The 15210-nt window shown below is 36.6% G+C and overlaps 1 protein-coding gene and 1 non-coding gene across 2 annotated transcripts; one reads left to right on the top strand and one right to left on the bottom strand.

Moving 5' to 3' along the window:
* The first annotated feature begins 4794 nt into the window (after positions 1-4794).
* TRNAG-UCC lies at positions 4795-4866 on the top strand. Its single transcript has one exon. It is a non-coding gene; the product is annotated as a tRNA-Gly (tRNA).
* A 2158-nt stretch (positions 4867-7024) lies between these two features.
* Positions 7025-9327, bottom strand: LOC110885905. The gene is made up of 3 exons (XM_022133638.2): positions 9249-9327; positions 8042-8505; positions 7025-7525 (listed from the first exon to the last, which is right to left on the bottom strand). Exons 2-3 carry the CDS (start codon positions 8477-8479, stop codon positions 7373-7375), a joined length of 591 nt encoding a protein of 196 aa, XP_021989330.1. The 5' UTR covers positions 8480-8505; positions 9249-9327; the 3' UTR covers positions 7025-7372.
* Between the last annotated feature and the right edge of the window lie 5883 nt (positions 9328-15210).

Below are 15210 nucleotides of genomic sequence, written 5' to 3'. Positions count from 1 at the left end.
ATATATATATATATATATATAGGGGACCGCTAAAATGAAAATCACCTCTAGTTGTAAGAACCATAGGAACCACTTTCTAGCCCTTTGATCAACTAGATGGATGGATAAGATTAATTAATATTAAAAACTTTTTGTCTTATTATGTTTTTAATATTTTATTGTTAAAGGGTATTTAGGTAAAATTGTTTTTTTGTCTTTTATATATATTATTTTTAAATGTCTATTTTGTCCCATTCATTTATTACTTTTTATTAAAAAAATAGATTTTTATATTAAAACAATATTTTAAATTCAGATTTTAATGATAATTTTTTCTAATGATTAAAAAACAGATTTTTATATTACGTTTTTTACGCCCCGTTTTTTTACGAGCGTTTTTTTTACGGAACGTTTTACGCCCTGTTTTTTTACGCCCCGCTTTTTTACGAGCGTTTTTTTACGGAACGTAAAAAGTTTTTACGTTAACGTTTTTTACGTTTTTTACGTTTTACGCGCCGTTTTTTTACGTTTTACGCGCCAGTTTTTTTACGTTTTACGCGCCGGTTTTTTACGTTTCAAGCGTCGTCTCTTTAAACGCGCCGATTTTTACGCCGGGCTTTTTCAAGAATCGTTTTTTTTACACGCCGTTTTTTACGTTAAATTTTTTACGTTTTAACGCGCCTTTTTTTACGTTTTACGTTAAAATTTTTACATTTTAACGCGCCGTCTTTTAACGTTTTACGGTAAAAAGTTTTACGTAAGACTTTTTACGCTTAACGTTCTACGTTTTACATAAAACGTTTTACGATAAAAAGTTTACGGTTTAACTTTTTTTTACAAAAAAACTTTTTTACGCTTAACGTTTTACGTTTTTACGTTTTACGATAAAAAGCTTACGTTTTACGATAAAAAAGTTTACGGTTTACGTTTTACGTAAAACTTTTTACGTTTTTACGTTGCACGTTAAACTTTTTACGTTCTACGTAGAACGTTTTACGTTCTACGTAAAAACGAACGCACCCAGAAAATCGCTACTCGGTAGGTGTCTCAGATAGATTGCTATCATCATCGACGCCTCAAAAAAATATAAAAGCCCAACAAACATAAAAAACAAAGGGTATCTCGAAAAAAAACGGGGTTTGGCTCAGATTATCCGATAATCAAGAGGCTGCAAAAGTGGGGTTGCAGGATCAAAAACCCTACCCTCCACCGTCCTTGCCGCGCCATCGTCATCAAAATCTACGTTGTTTTTTTTCTTTTTTTTTACATCATCGCCACCCCATCGATCGTATCAAAACCCACAGATTTAAATATCACAAATCAAAACCCACAGATCAAAATCCCCAACAAACTAAACTCAGAATCAAAACAAATATCCAGATTAAGGTCAAAAAGCACCAACAACCATATCACTGTTTGAAACCTATCAAAAAAGCACCATATTCAAAAAGGCACCATATCCAACCGATTTAAACATCCAAAACCACCATGAACATCATTCAGGTATATTTAATCAGATTCAAAAATATTCAACAGATTCAAATCAATAGAACATACAAATCAATAGATTAAACCAACAAATCAACACACAAATCAACAGTCGAAAACAACCCTGAACCAACATATCAAACCAACAATCAACAACCGAAAAACAAACCTGAACCCGTTTAAACCAACAAATCAACCACCGATAGCCATCACTCAATCACCGGCACCACCTCTAGCCACCACTCAAACACTGGCACCACCGACGTCGCACCACCGGCACCACCAACAACGCCGGCACCACCGACATCAACATCACCATTAATCTCTCAGATGAAGAACAAGGCTCATGTGTGGGTTTCCACATCATCATCGCCATTAATCTCTCAGATGACGGCGGCACGGTGTCTTAGCGGCGGTGTTTGGCGGCTGCAACATTGACAGACGGAGATGAGACCACCGTAGGCGGCGGTGGCATTGTGGTGTCATCGAGAGCTCGTACAAGCAGAGAGACAGAGATCGGAGGACGGTGGTTGCGATGTGCTGGTGGGTTGAGGCAGAGATCGGAGGACGGTGGTTGCGATGTGCTGGTGGGTTGAAGATGAAGACTAATGAGAGAGGATAGATGAGAGGAAGAAAGTCTGCAACATTAAAAGAGGAGAGAGGAGAGGAGAGATGAGAGAAGAAAGCCTGCAACATTAAAAGAGGAGAGAGGAGAGGGGAGAAATTAGACATTTTAAGGAAATGACCAATATACCCTTATTGTTGGCAAGATCTGATTGGTGGAGACTGGTTCTCACGGTTCTTACAACTGAAGGTGGTTCTTATTCTAGCGGCTCCCTATATATATATATATATATATATATATATATATATATATATATATATATATATAAAAGGATCATTACAGAACACTAATAATTGCGAGAACAAAAAGAACAACTCTAAATCTCTAAATTTTGGGATTTAAGGTCTATATTTCTTAAATTTTATAATCAACATCACCATTAATCTCTCAGATGAAGAACAAGGCTCATGTGTGGGTTTCCACATCATCATCGCCATTAATCTCTCAGATGACGGCGGCACGGTGTCTTAGCGGCGGTGTTTGGCGGCTGCAACATTGACAGACGGAGATGAGACCACCGTAGGCGGCGGTGGCATTGTGGTGTCATCGAGAGCTCGTACAAGCAGAGAGACAGAGATCGGAGGACGGTGGTTGCGATGTGCTGGTGGGTTGAGGCAGAGATCGGAGGACGGTGGTTGCGATGTGCTGGTGGGTTGAAGATGAAGACTAATGAGAGAGGATAGATGAGAGGAAGAAAGTCTGCAACATTAAAAGAGGAGAGAGGAGAGGAGAGATGAGAGAAGAAAGCCTGCAACATTAAAAGAGGAGAGAGGAGAGGGGAGAAATTAGACATTTTAAGGAAATGACCAATATACCCTTATTGTTGGCAAGATCTGATTGGTGGAGACTGATTCTCACGGTTCTTACAACTGAAGGTGGTTCTTATTCTAGCGGCTCCCTATATATATATATATATATATATATATATATATATATATAAAAGGATCATTACAGAACACTAATAATTGCGAGAACAAAAAGAACAACTCTAAATCTCTAAATTTTGGGATTTAAGGTCTATATTTCTTAAATTTTATGTTTCTTACATTCATATGTGTATTATATTTACATAAAAAAATTATATATTTTTTCCTACACATAGTCTACATACATGTAGGTAATTTAGCCTACACATAACCTACATATGTGTAGGTTATTTAAAAACTGAAGATTTTTCATATTTTGTTTTAATTTCTAGTGTTAGAAACAATAAATCTTACATTTATAACATTTTCATTTACTTTTTAGGTTTTTTGGATTGAAAAAATGAGTGATTCATTTTGTTCTGCGTGTTCTCGTAATATTTAGTGTTCTGCATAGAAGCTTCCCCTATATATATATATATATATATATATATATATATATATATATATATATATATATAAGGTACGAGCTTAGAGCCTTGCGTCACTCTGGTATGCTAATCACTTCGTTGTACGACTCTGGAACGGTAGTCGCTTAGTGCGACAGCACTATGGGATCAAAGAAGCTTCGTCACCCTTCTTTAGTTGCTTCTACTTTTTCATCATGAATTAGCCCACTATGAGTCTACTCTACTGCATTTAAAAAATAGATAATTATATAGATATATATAATTAATTATTATTATTATTAGAATATAATATAGTATATCATTCGTGTTGATGGGGTCGGTCCATGGATTTTCCTTCCTTTTGCGGTATTTCGCTCAAAGGGTTGAAGGGATATATATAGGGGAGGGTTTAAATGAGAATGCTAAATATTTGTGAGAACCGTGAGAACAAATGAAAAAACCATGAGAACTTGGTCAAAAACAATTCAAATTCAAAATTTTTTTCTACACTTATCATTATTATTCGAATACAATGTTAGAAATTCAATTACACGTTTAGATTTACGTGAATTCATAAATAAAGAAAATTTACACATGTGTAAGTTTTCCATTTACACATGTGTAAATCTGCTATATTTACACATGTGTAAAAAATCTAAAAAGAATGATTTTGAAATGAGAAATGAATTATTTGATGTTATAAATTCTTGTTTTGATGTTGTATCTTAATTACAATGAGGTTTGTATAAAAAAAATTGGTTTTGATTGCTTTTTTCATTCGTTCTCACGGTTCTCGCAATATTTAGCGTTCTCAAGATAACCCTCCCCTATATATATATATATATATATATATATATATATATTGAGTACTTTTAAAACTCAGTGTATAATGTTTTGAATTATTGATATGACCAGAACAACCATAAACTTATGTCCTATCTAAACAATAGTTTAGGATCAAATACAAATGCTTCTAAAAATAAGAAGTCGTACAAAGGGTGTCAAACAGACTCCAATTGACCTCATTCAAGAGGCACTGAGATCGTCTTATCAAACTCCACGATGTGATATTTTAGGTTTTCACTTTTGGATTGTGTTTTTTTTATTTATCATTATGTCTTTTCTATGTGTTGCGTCATTGTGTCTTTTTCCCTCGACATTGTGTTATATTTTTCGGCAATGTGTTATATTTTGTTCGATAATGTGTCATCTTATGCGATATATTAAGTCTTTATACACTTCTTATTTCAGTAGCCTTTATAGAATAACTTAACCCTCTAAACAATATCTTCTTGGAAACCATTTTATCCCCTAACAGCAACAAAGTCTTCATCTCTTTTTACAAAGCAATGAAGCATTATATTCACTAACAGCAAAAAAGTAAACAGCAGCGTTTGTAGTCCAACGGTTAGGATAATTGCCTTCCAAGCAATAGACCCGGGTTCGACTCCCGGCAAACGCATAATTTTTAAATTTTATTGTTTTTTTATCACAAAATTAACCGCTAAAATCTGTTTCTGAGATTACAACTCAAAACCTTTTCGTTTATACATGTTCTGGATTTATATTTGTGTTAATTTTCATATAGTGCCTTGTTATTCTGAGTTTATTAGCACAGCCACAGTTTCATTAGGGTTCTGCTATGTGATTTTTGGTTATACATAAGGCCATGGGGTATGGGGCTTGGGTTGGGGCGTGGGTTGGGGGAAAACGCCCAAGTCACCACCCCAGGGGCTTGGGTTGGGGCTTGGGTTTGGGCGTGGCCCCTTTGGCGTGGGTTTGAAGCCGGGTGTGGGGCGGGCTAGCAAAGTGACATGGCGGGCTCTCAATGGCCATGTGTCAACTCATGCCCCCAACCCAAGCCCCACCATACCCCATGGGCGTGGGTTTTTTTTTCCCATTCCACGTGTCAACCAATGCCCAACCCAAGCCTCACCATACCCCACGGTCTAACCATCTGTGCTTGTCTGTTCATTTGGAAGTGCTAGTTTCATGAGGTGCTAAGTAATAGGAATGAAATAAGTTATCTAATTCTGACTTTTTGAAATTCTGAACGATAGAAATTTTGATTTCATTATCAATCACAAAGGCATGTTTCTGTGGTTTTACTGTTTTAGAAAACAGTTTTAAGCTATTGGCTTCATGACTTGTGAGATTACATCAAAGCGTGTGCATTATTATTAGACTATGTGTTGTGGTGTATGTGAAATGTGAAAAAAAAGTGTGCCATGTAGGCAGTGGGGCTTTCACATATCACACACATTAACATGTGTTGTGGTAACGTGAATTGTGAACCAGAGGCATTATTGTAAAATCTAGCAATTTAGGTTGAAGAGGCACACGTGCCAATCATTCACCTCCCCCTCGCACCCCCATGATCTGCTCCTCATGCTTTAGCTTTCTCGCCCCATTGGCCTACATGGCCTCCCCTTCCCGCCCCACACTTCTACCACAACACAGTCTTTTTATTACTGTAACACAACAGTTTTCTTAGGTTTGTTTGCATAATTTAAGATGATAAATGATTGTAAGATTCAGGGACAGAATCTTTTCAGATTACAAGTAAATGTTGCTATTCAAGTTTTAACTGATATGGGAGGACAAAGTAAGTATTGACAACTTCGTATAACTTAAGAGTGCAGTGGCATTTCAAGAATCGAAACTGGTTCTTCTTTGACCCAAAACAATCTTCTTTGACCCAAAACAAGCGTATACTACTAGACCAAATGCCCATATGACTTCTTAGGCAAATCTTCATAGTTTTTAAGTTATTGTACTTCAAAGTATTTACACAATTTCAAGTGATCATATAACATTCTGCTTTCGTATAGTCATTAGTTTTGCTCATAGTCACAGGAAACGCTAAAAGACCCGCGTATCGCGTACCAGATCGGTCGTACCGCATCGCGGTACAGAGTCGTCCCAATCGCCTCTGGTACGCGTACCGGATCGCTAAATTGGACCGTTCCCGATTGTCTATTATAATAGTGTTCCAATCGATAAATACACGTTTTTAATCAATCCCAAACGCGTTTCCGTTTGTAGTGGCCGGCGTTCCGCTATGGCCAGATTCATATACCGGAATTTGAAAAGCCATAAACTTTTTCCGCTTTTTATATCATTCGGCCACACATGGAAAGGCCACTTGTGATGACCTGGTGGCCACGCAGGAGGCTTACAATAACCTACATTTACTTGCTATGGACCTCGTGACTGAAGCCCTTCAATATGACAATTTTGTTGACCGTTTGAAAAAAATATTTTTGAGCTTCCTGAGGATCTAGACATGGGCGTTGGAGGTGGTGAAGGCGAAGCAGATGCTCCCGCAAAATGAAGCATCTGGCATGCGCCCCGTGTATAGGTCGAGAACCCTTGTAATAATTCAGGATGTATGAACATTATCCACCCTGCACTGCCTCTGTTGGGGCGTAGGTCATAGACAATTTTAACATTTGAATAATTTAACATGTTAAAATTCAGTGTTAAAAGAAACCGGATAACTAATCAGTCATAAATATCAATCTTAAAAAAGATAATGCAAAAAATTAAATAACATCATCTATTCATACGCCAGTTCAGTTCTGTTTCTGATCATTTCATTCATAAAAACTACAATCGGAAACCTAAATGTGGATTATTTATCGTCTAGAACACACAATTCGAACATTTCAACAACTATAACGAAAGAATAAACCAACAAGCGACAAAGATTATTTAGTTTTTAGAACAAAATAATTGACCTTCGAGATAGAAAACTTACACCATTTGAAAACGAACTGTTGCGCTTGACCCTGCTCTACACGCTCCAGATCTGATCTGCTTGTCCGAAAAACTGACCTTCCAGCTCTCCATCTTCTGTAGCCACTTGTCCACCTCATCCTTCGCCCATACCTGGACAGCAGAGTCTGCAATTGCTGCAACTCCACTTGTCCACCTCATCCTACGACATGAAAATTAGAAGCATCAGATCAGTGGTCGTTGAGTGTCATTCCATATTCAGCTTTCAAACGCTTCACATTTCCATCTGCTTGCACACCATCAATCAGCTCATACTTCTTGTAGTTTGTTTTCAGGGTCTCGCTTTGCTGTTTATGCAGCTTCTCTTCTTCTTCAAGTTGTAGCTGCACAAAAAGAAATAAACTTCATTTACTTCACATTTATACAACACAACACAGTTTAAACCAAAATGCCAATTAGTACTTGGGGTAAAATGTCATTTTCGTCTCTAAGGATTGACCAGTTTTGCGACTTTCGTTCAAAGGTTTGTTTCGCATCTGGATCCAAAAGGTTTGAAATCTTGCCATTTTCATTTGGTTCGTTAACTCCATCCAATTTTCTCCGTTAAGTCAGAAATCTTTCCGTCTTTTCCGCTAACTTAAAGGGCAATTTGGTCTTTTTCAAGGGTATTCAGTCTTTTTACATAAAATGAAAAAGACCAAGTTTCCCTTTAAGTTAGCAAAAAAGACAGAAATATCCCTGACTTAACGGAGAAAAATGGATGGAGTTAACGAGCCGGATGAAAATGGCAAGATTTAAACCTTTTGGATACGGATGCGAAAAAACAAACATTTGGACGAAAAAGTCGCAAAACTGGCCAAACCTTGGGGACGAAAATGGCATTTTACTCTAGTCTTTACCTCCATTATATATTGAGCCTCAGCAACATGTTTCTTCGTCAGATCCTTGATCTTCTTAGCCAGCTCAAAGTGTTGATGACTTGGATCCATCCAACGGCAAACAATCGTTCTCTGATGTTTCTTGGGCCGGTCCTCAAACATTTCACCTTGAGCTTTTCGGGCTCTCACGGGCCTGGGCATTCCGGATATCATAAGAGGAGAATCACCCATCTCACAAATGATTTCTTCACCCTGTTTGGCTGATTCCATCTCCACCAGAGCAGCACAAACACCGCAAGACCCGAAATACGTGGGAACGAACTGAACGTCTTTCACATTCCCAAACTGATTCATTGCGTTTTCTAAAACGGCTTTCGTAACCTGAGGGGATAAGTTGTCGATGTAAATCGTCTTCTTCACCTTCTCTTCAAACGCCACGTATTCAGTCGATGGCTCCATTAGGCAGTTATAGTGCCAGATATTATCTAATGTAAAAGATATTACAGTATTAGAAACCAGATTTGCACATGGGTGTAAAAGTAACCAAATTCGGTGAGTACAAAAACAGGTTTCCAGATAGATAACAATATTCACAGAATCACAACCACATATTGTTTAAAAAAACACCACAATAACATGAAAGTAAGTTAACTTCAGGATAATATATGATTCTCACGAAAGTATGTTGATGACAGGACATTGAGCAAGATACATAGTAAATGACAGCTAAATATTTAATTTAAAAAACAGCAGACAGTTAGATAACAAGAAAAGCAGCAGCAAAAAAACATCCATTGAGCAACAAATTTATAGATACTACACTACTGGAACAAACACACTGACAAATTTTGATTAACATAAAAACAATAACAGTAGTACCTTACCGACTTCCATAATAACAAGATTTCAAATTCACAATTTGCAACTAACAATAGCACAATGAAATTAACAAAATCGTATGCATAGCACAATGAAATTAACAAAATCGTATGCATAAAACAGTATTTCTTACTTTCAAAATCATAAATTCACAATAAACGATCAGCACATCCACAGTAACAAAGTAGTACAGTAAAAACCGGAAAAGAACAACAATCACAAATTCACAATCACACAATCACATATTCATATCATATTCATATAATTGTTCTATAACAGCAGCTACCACATAGAAGATTTAAACAATTCCACTCTAATGTAAAATTTACAAAATATAGGGTTCAGTTACCAGATATCAAAATCGGTCAAAAAAAACTGAGAGAGGCGGAGAAGCGACGAGTCTAGTAAGGTAGGGTGCCTTCTTATTTTTCATAAAAAAAGTAACTGTTTTTTATGAAGTAAAAATAAATCAGATCAAACTCATTGCAAATTTGGTCAACTGGAATTTGGATAAGTATGTATCAACTATATATCTGTAACAGTTAAAAAGGTAACTAAACTGGAAAACTAATTTTTGTGTAATCTTCTTTTTCCAGTTTAGGCTCAGGTTTAAGAAAATATAAACCTATGAAAACTACATTAACTTATTTTCCTACCTTAAATACCTCTAAAAGCACACACAAAACATTTAATTACGCTATTCTAGCACCTTTAATGATTAAAAGCCACATCAAAAGTTCCTATTTTAGTATTTTTGCCCTTATCCTCAAAAATAAACAGAAAGAACAAAAATCCTACAATTAGAATCTCAAAACTCACAATAAAATCATCTATCAAAAGTAATATGTCAACCGCTAACCATCAATTAGGTAAACATCAACCGATCCGATCGACTCAAAAATCATATCAAACAAAACAATAAAGATAACTTGCCTAATCAGTACTGTGCGATCCTTGGTTTAAAAAAGCGAGCTTTAAGCGAGCGTAAAGTGTGAGTAAAGTGTGAGGCGATGAAGCGCTAGGGTTGTCGCTTTTTTTGCTCTGAGGCGACAAATCACGTGAAGCGTTTTGAAGCGCGCTTTAAGCCCGAAGCGCCATTGGTTTGAAGCGACGCTTCAGCCCAATCAGATCAGATTTAGGTTTTTAATTTAGGCCCAATAGTCTCTAATAGGGTTTAACAGAGGCCCGCTACCCTAAAAAAAGAACGTTAGTAAACATCTTCAGCCACTCCCTCCCTCTTCTCCATCGATTCTTCATACTTTCTCCAATAATCGACTTTAATTTACATTTTAATTATATTTTTTTATGTGTTAAGTATGTTTTTTAATCATGTTTTTGTGTTTATTATTGATTAACAAGTAGAATATGTCATATTGATGTGTACAAATATTTTTTAATTTTTTTTATTTTGAGCGCTTCGTATACGTGAAGCTCTCGCTTCGTGCATGAAGCTTCGCTTAAAGCTTTTGGAACCAAAACGCTTCGGAGCGCCTCACGCTTTTTTAAACCAAGGTGCGATCATCACATGAACACTCCACGTGATTTATAAACAAAATTGGCCTGTGCAAAACGAATTTCGCTTCATAATTTAGAGCCGTACAGATCTATTTGTAATCGTTTGTTGATCATTGAAATAAATTATCATAAAGCATGCGGTTGTAGATTTTGAAAACGATAGTTGCAGCAATAATTCGTCGATTATATAGAAAACATGTAACCGAATGAAGGAATGGGATCAAATACAAACACTTAAGTTTGTAAGAACCATAAGAACCAATACATAATTGACAAGTGTCCATCAATAAAAAATTAGTTTAGGGGTAATTTAGACTTTTTGACCATATTTATTTATAACTAATTAAAAATAATTACAAAAAATATAATCAGCACAACACTATATAATTAGCACAACATCATTAATCGTTCTTCATTATCAGCACATCGTCCTCGAATCGTTCTCCATTATCAACATAAACGACATTAGCACAACATCTTCAATCGTTCTCCATTATCAGCACACCAGATGTGCTGATTATATCTACTTTTGGTGTTTGTTTGTATTATTTTGTAATTAACACATAATCAGCACCTTATTAGCACAAATATAAAACACCTTTTGTTAACTTTTTTTAAAAAACACTTTTATAAATACAAAAAGGTATAGCAATATGGTACTCATATTAAAGATAAAAAAATACTTGATTTTATGGTATATATTTTTAAAAAAAATAATGAAGTATATAAAAGTTATTTTAGTTTAAAAAACCTTGGTGGAATTTGTATTTAATAGAAAATGGTCAAATGACTAGCAATTTTACAAAATTACCCCTAATTTGTTAGTAGTAATTTTTAATTATAAGAGTTTTATTTATAATCAATATCAACCCTTGATTTAAATTAACAATGGTTCAGATCTGTTCTTACGGTTCTTATAATTAGCACTGTTTGTACAGGATCTCAACCCCTTATTTATAAATTCATTTTGATAAAAATTTGAGAACCTAGAATCCTTTTTCAATTCAATCAAAAATTCATCCCACTCTGAAGGTAACGCGTCTGCAAATTTTGATATTTTTTGAGCATTTGACATTCTTATCTCGTACCTGTTTAAATTGTCAAGTAGGCTTTCATACCGTTTTTCCAACTCATTCAACGTTTCATTTTTCTTACATAGAAAATATTCAAGTCTTTTAACCCAAATATTTTTATTTTCATTCTGATATCTACTACCCCAAACCCCATCAAACCAATCATTTATCATTTCAAAGTTATCGTTTTCCCGTTCGTCAAACATTTTAACCACAAATTCTTTGTTAAACGACTTGGTCCAAAAATTGTTTTTAGCTCAAAGTCCACAAAATTTCAACTTCTCGGTATTTGTGCCTTGTAAATCACCTCGAATCACCTGCAAACACAAAAACAAACGATCAGCTTAAACGTATTGAATAAGTGAAAGTGTGTGATGATGAAATTAATCTAAGACCCGTGTCAAAGATTTGCTGATTCGATCCAAGGTTGTTTGGGTGAAACCAATGAATAAATGGGCTTATAGGAACAAAATGTGATTCAATCTGGCCGACAAAAATTAAGATCTTGAATGGGCTTATCGGATGTGGCTAGAATTATGGGTCAAGACTGATTTGGGCCGAAAATCAAATAACTATGTATTGGGCCAACATTATTGATCAATTAATGATCAAACAATTTTGATTGGGCCTCAAAATGTGACCGACAACAATAATGAAATCACCACACTTGATTGGACCAAGATAACCACTAACCCGACAACAATCAGTTATATCGGACAATGATTGGGCCGCTATGGACTTATTAATTCAAAACCCTTCAGCCGAAAACACTACTATTATTCACAATTCTATTTGGCCACTTACATGCAAGTCTTAATTACAATTCAAACAAGTAATATTTGACTGTTTTTTACTTTTTAGTACACACACATGGGCCTATCTATTCAATTACAATTTCCGACAACTTTAAAGACATTTAAATGCTCATTGGACCTCACAATTGTAATGACACTTATCTCAATCACATGGGCCGATGTAAAGTGTTATTAATGATCACATAACCGACAACTCAGTATCATTCAACATTTTAAGGCCGACAACCCTTCACGAGACAACCTTTATACTATTGGACCTTCAAATCTGATTACTTTAATTGCACAAAGTTTTAACCTTTTGAAAATGACAAACACTGTTTGATTTAATGAAACACATGGATCGAGATTGTTCAAATAACAAAATTCATTTGATTTGGCCGCACATTAAATTGATGTTATTTATTTAAACTTCTCGATTCACAAGGTTTACACATGATTCTAACCGACAACTTTTTTTTTTTTTTTTTGAACGGCAAATTTGGATCACTGACGGACCACTGGAGTATCATCGTGCCACCAGCAGAACCACCCGATCATATCCATCTCCACTAGACAATAATGCCTATACACCAATTCAGGAGGAAACCCAATAAATCTGGGAAAAACCCCCTTTGTGGGAATCGAACCCATGACCTAATGATCATAAGCCTTATCCCACCACCAAGATACCACTAGGCTATAATGCCATTGTTTTAATATTTTGATTGGGCCTCAAAATACATGACTGACAAACAGGTTTCAATTAATTGGTTGGAGCGAAATCAAAAACAAATCTTGGAGCGAAATCAAGAGAGATAACGTTCGAGCGGAATCAGCAGATAATCACGAGCGGAATAAACTATTTTGGAGCGAAATCTGATTTCGCTCGAACTCACAATGACGATTTCGAGCGGAATTAGGTCTAATTTCGAGCGGAATCAGCGTTTTTCGAGCGGAATCAACGTTTTTCGAGCGAAATTAAGATGTTTTCGAGGGAAATCAAGTGTTTTCAAGCGAAATCAGTGATTTTCGAGCGGAATCAACGTTTTTTACGTGAAAATCGGACCTAAAACCTTCGATTTCTCCTAAACGGCTAAGAATTTGGATCTGAAACTTGGTAGGGTTATAGATCAGGTGTTTTCGCACAACATATCAAAAAATCAGCCGATTCAGACCGTAAAATCCCGTTCAATTTGACGAAAAACAGTAAAAACGTGAAAGAATGAGTAGAAGATGAAGAAATAAAGCAATTCAGATCTGAAATCGATGTAATCCGGTACGAATCAATGTGTTTGATCAGTGCAATCGAGCTCCTTGTCACACCCCAACCGATGGCGGAATCATCGGGGCGCGGCACTGAGCGAAACAGATTGTTCAGAAGTTTCCACAACAACTATCATACAATTCAGTTATATAACACGTCCCATACCGTGTCCCAAATAATAACAAGTTATCATAGAAATCAACCAAACAATATGGGAACTGTTCCGACAACTCAAGTTCTTAATTATTACAGACCGAATTTAAATATTGTTTTAAGACTTCTAGACGGCTAACTATAGATCTTACTGACTACAGGTGCCAGTACAAGATCTACAGATAATTATGGCCCTGGAGCAGGTATATGGACACTGTCCTAAGGTCACTGGCTCCTAGAAGCTTATTATTGCCTCGCTTCCCTAGCACGCTAGTAGCTTAAACACCTGTCACATACGTTAAAATAAAAGTCAATACATATAATGTAAAGGTGAGTACACAAGTTTGATATAGCATATAGAGTTCGAATAGTTTACGCATAACCAAGCACGTACACAAGGGCAAACGATGCATGTAAATTATCAACATGGGACCATCGATACCAGTGACTTCGGGTTGACTGTCCGAGACAGTTCGCGATACATGATTACCACCGTAATCCATGCAAGTAATTGTCCTTAGCAACCCCCGTGTGAACGGGTGCTGAGTCCAAACTATAGTACTACGTTGCTAAAGCAGGTAGATAGCACTCCACGTGTAAACATAATAAACAGCAATCATTTAGACAAGTAATACATGCAAATAGGTTAGCGTTCAAATAGTTTGTGTTGTTTGTGAATTTGATAGATTACGTATGTAACACCCAAAAGTGCTGAAAGCAAAAAGGGATCGAGTATACTCACAGTGGTTGATCGTGGATTGAAGGGAGCACTGAGAATAGGTTAGCCTGAATAGTTCGATAACACAACGATGAGTAACGCGGGAAAAGTAAACAATGTACTTGGATCGAGTAGGCCATTCGATCGGACAGCAGTTCGATCGAGTGGGCTGTTCGATTGGTTTGAAAGTCCGTTCGAACATCCATTCGATCGGCCGGCTGGCTCGATCGGCTGGTTCCTTCAAGTGGATTGTTTCTTCCTTTGATGTGAAGGATGTGTTTGTGTATGATGGTTTGTACTACCTTTCAAGTTGGCCGATCGAACAGCTGTTCGATCGGTTAGCCCAACCGATCGGCTAGCACTTCATTGTTTTCAAATATGTCACTCGATCGGTTGGCATGTTCGATCGGGTGACATTCCAATGTTTCGAAAAGTCTAAGTGTTTTGAAGTATAGTATCTCATGATTCGAGCAGTAATGATTACAATCGAGTGGCGTAGTCGATCGAGCAGTACCTCGTCAATACTACACTTCATGAGTTTGTGGGACTAAGTGCTAGTCGATCGGTTAGCCTAGTCGATCGGCTGGCATAGTCGTTCGGTTGGGCTGTTCGATCGAACAGCCTAGCCGTTCGGCCAGCTTCTCGATTCGGTTAACCTATCACTTACACTTGGTTATTCCCGTTAATTGTTGATGTTTTAGAGATATTTTGACTACGAGTTGAACCACAAAGCTGAAGTCCCTACTTAGTCTACTGACTCGAGCAGGAATCACCCAAACTCGGTCAGAGACGGT

The sequence above is a fragment of the Helianthus annuus genome, chromosome 10 (assembly GCF_002127325.2).
Source record: "Helianthus annuus cultivar XRQ/B chromosome 10, HanXRQr2.0-SUNRISE, whole genome shotgun sequence".
Lineage (NCBI taxonomy): Eukaryota > Viridiplantae > Streptophyta > Magnoliopsida > Asterales > Asteraceae > Helianthus > Helianthus annuus.
Note: the sequence above shows the minus strand (reverse complement) of the source record. Positions and strands in the feature narration are given on the sequence as shown.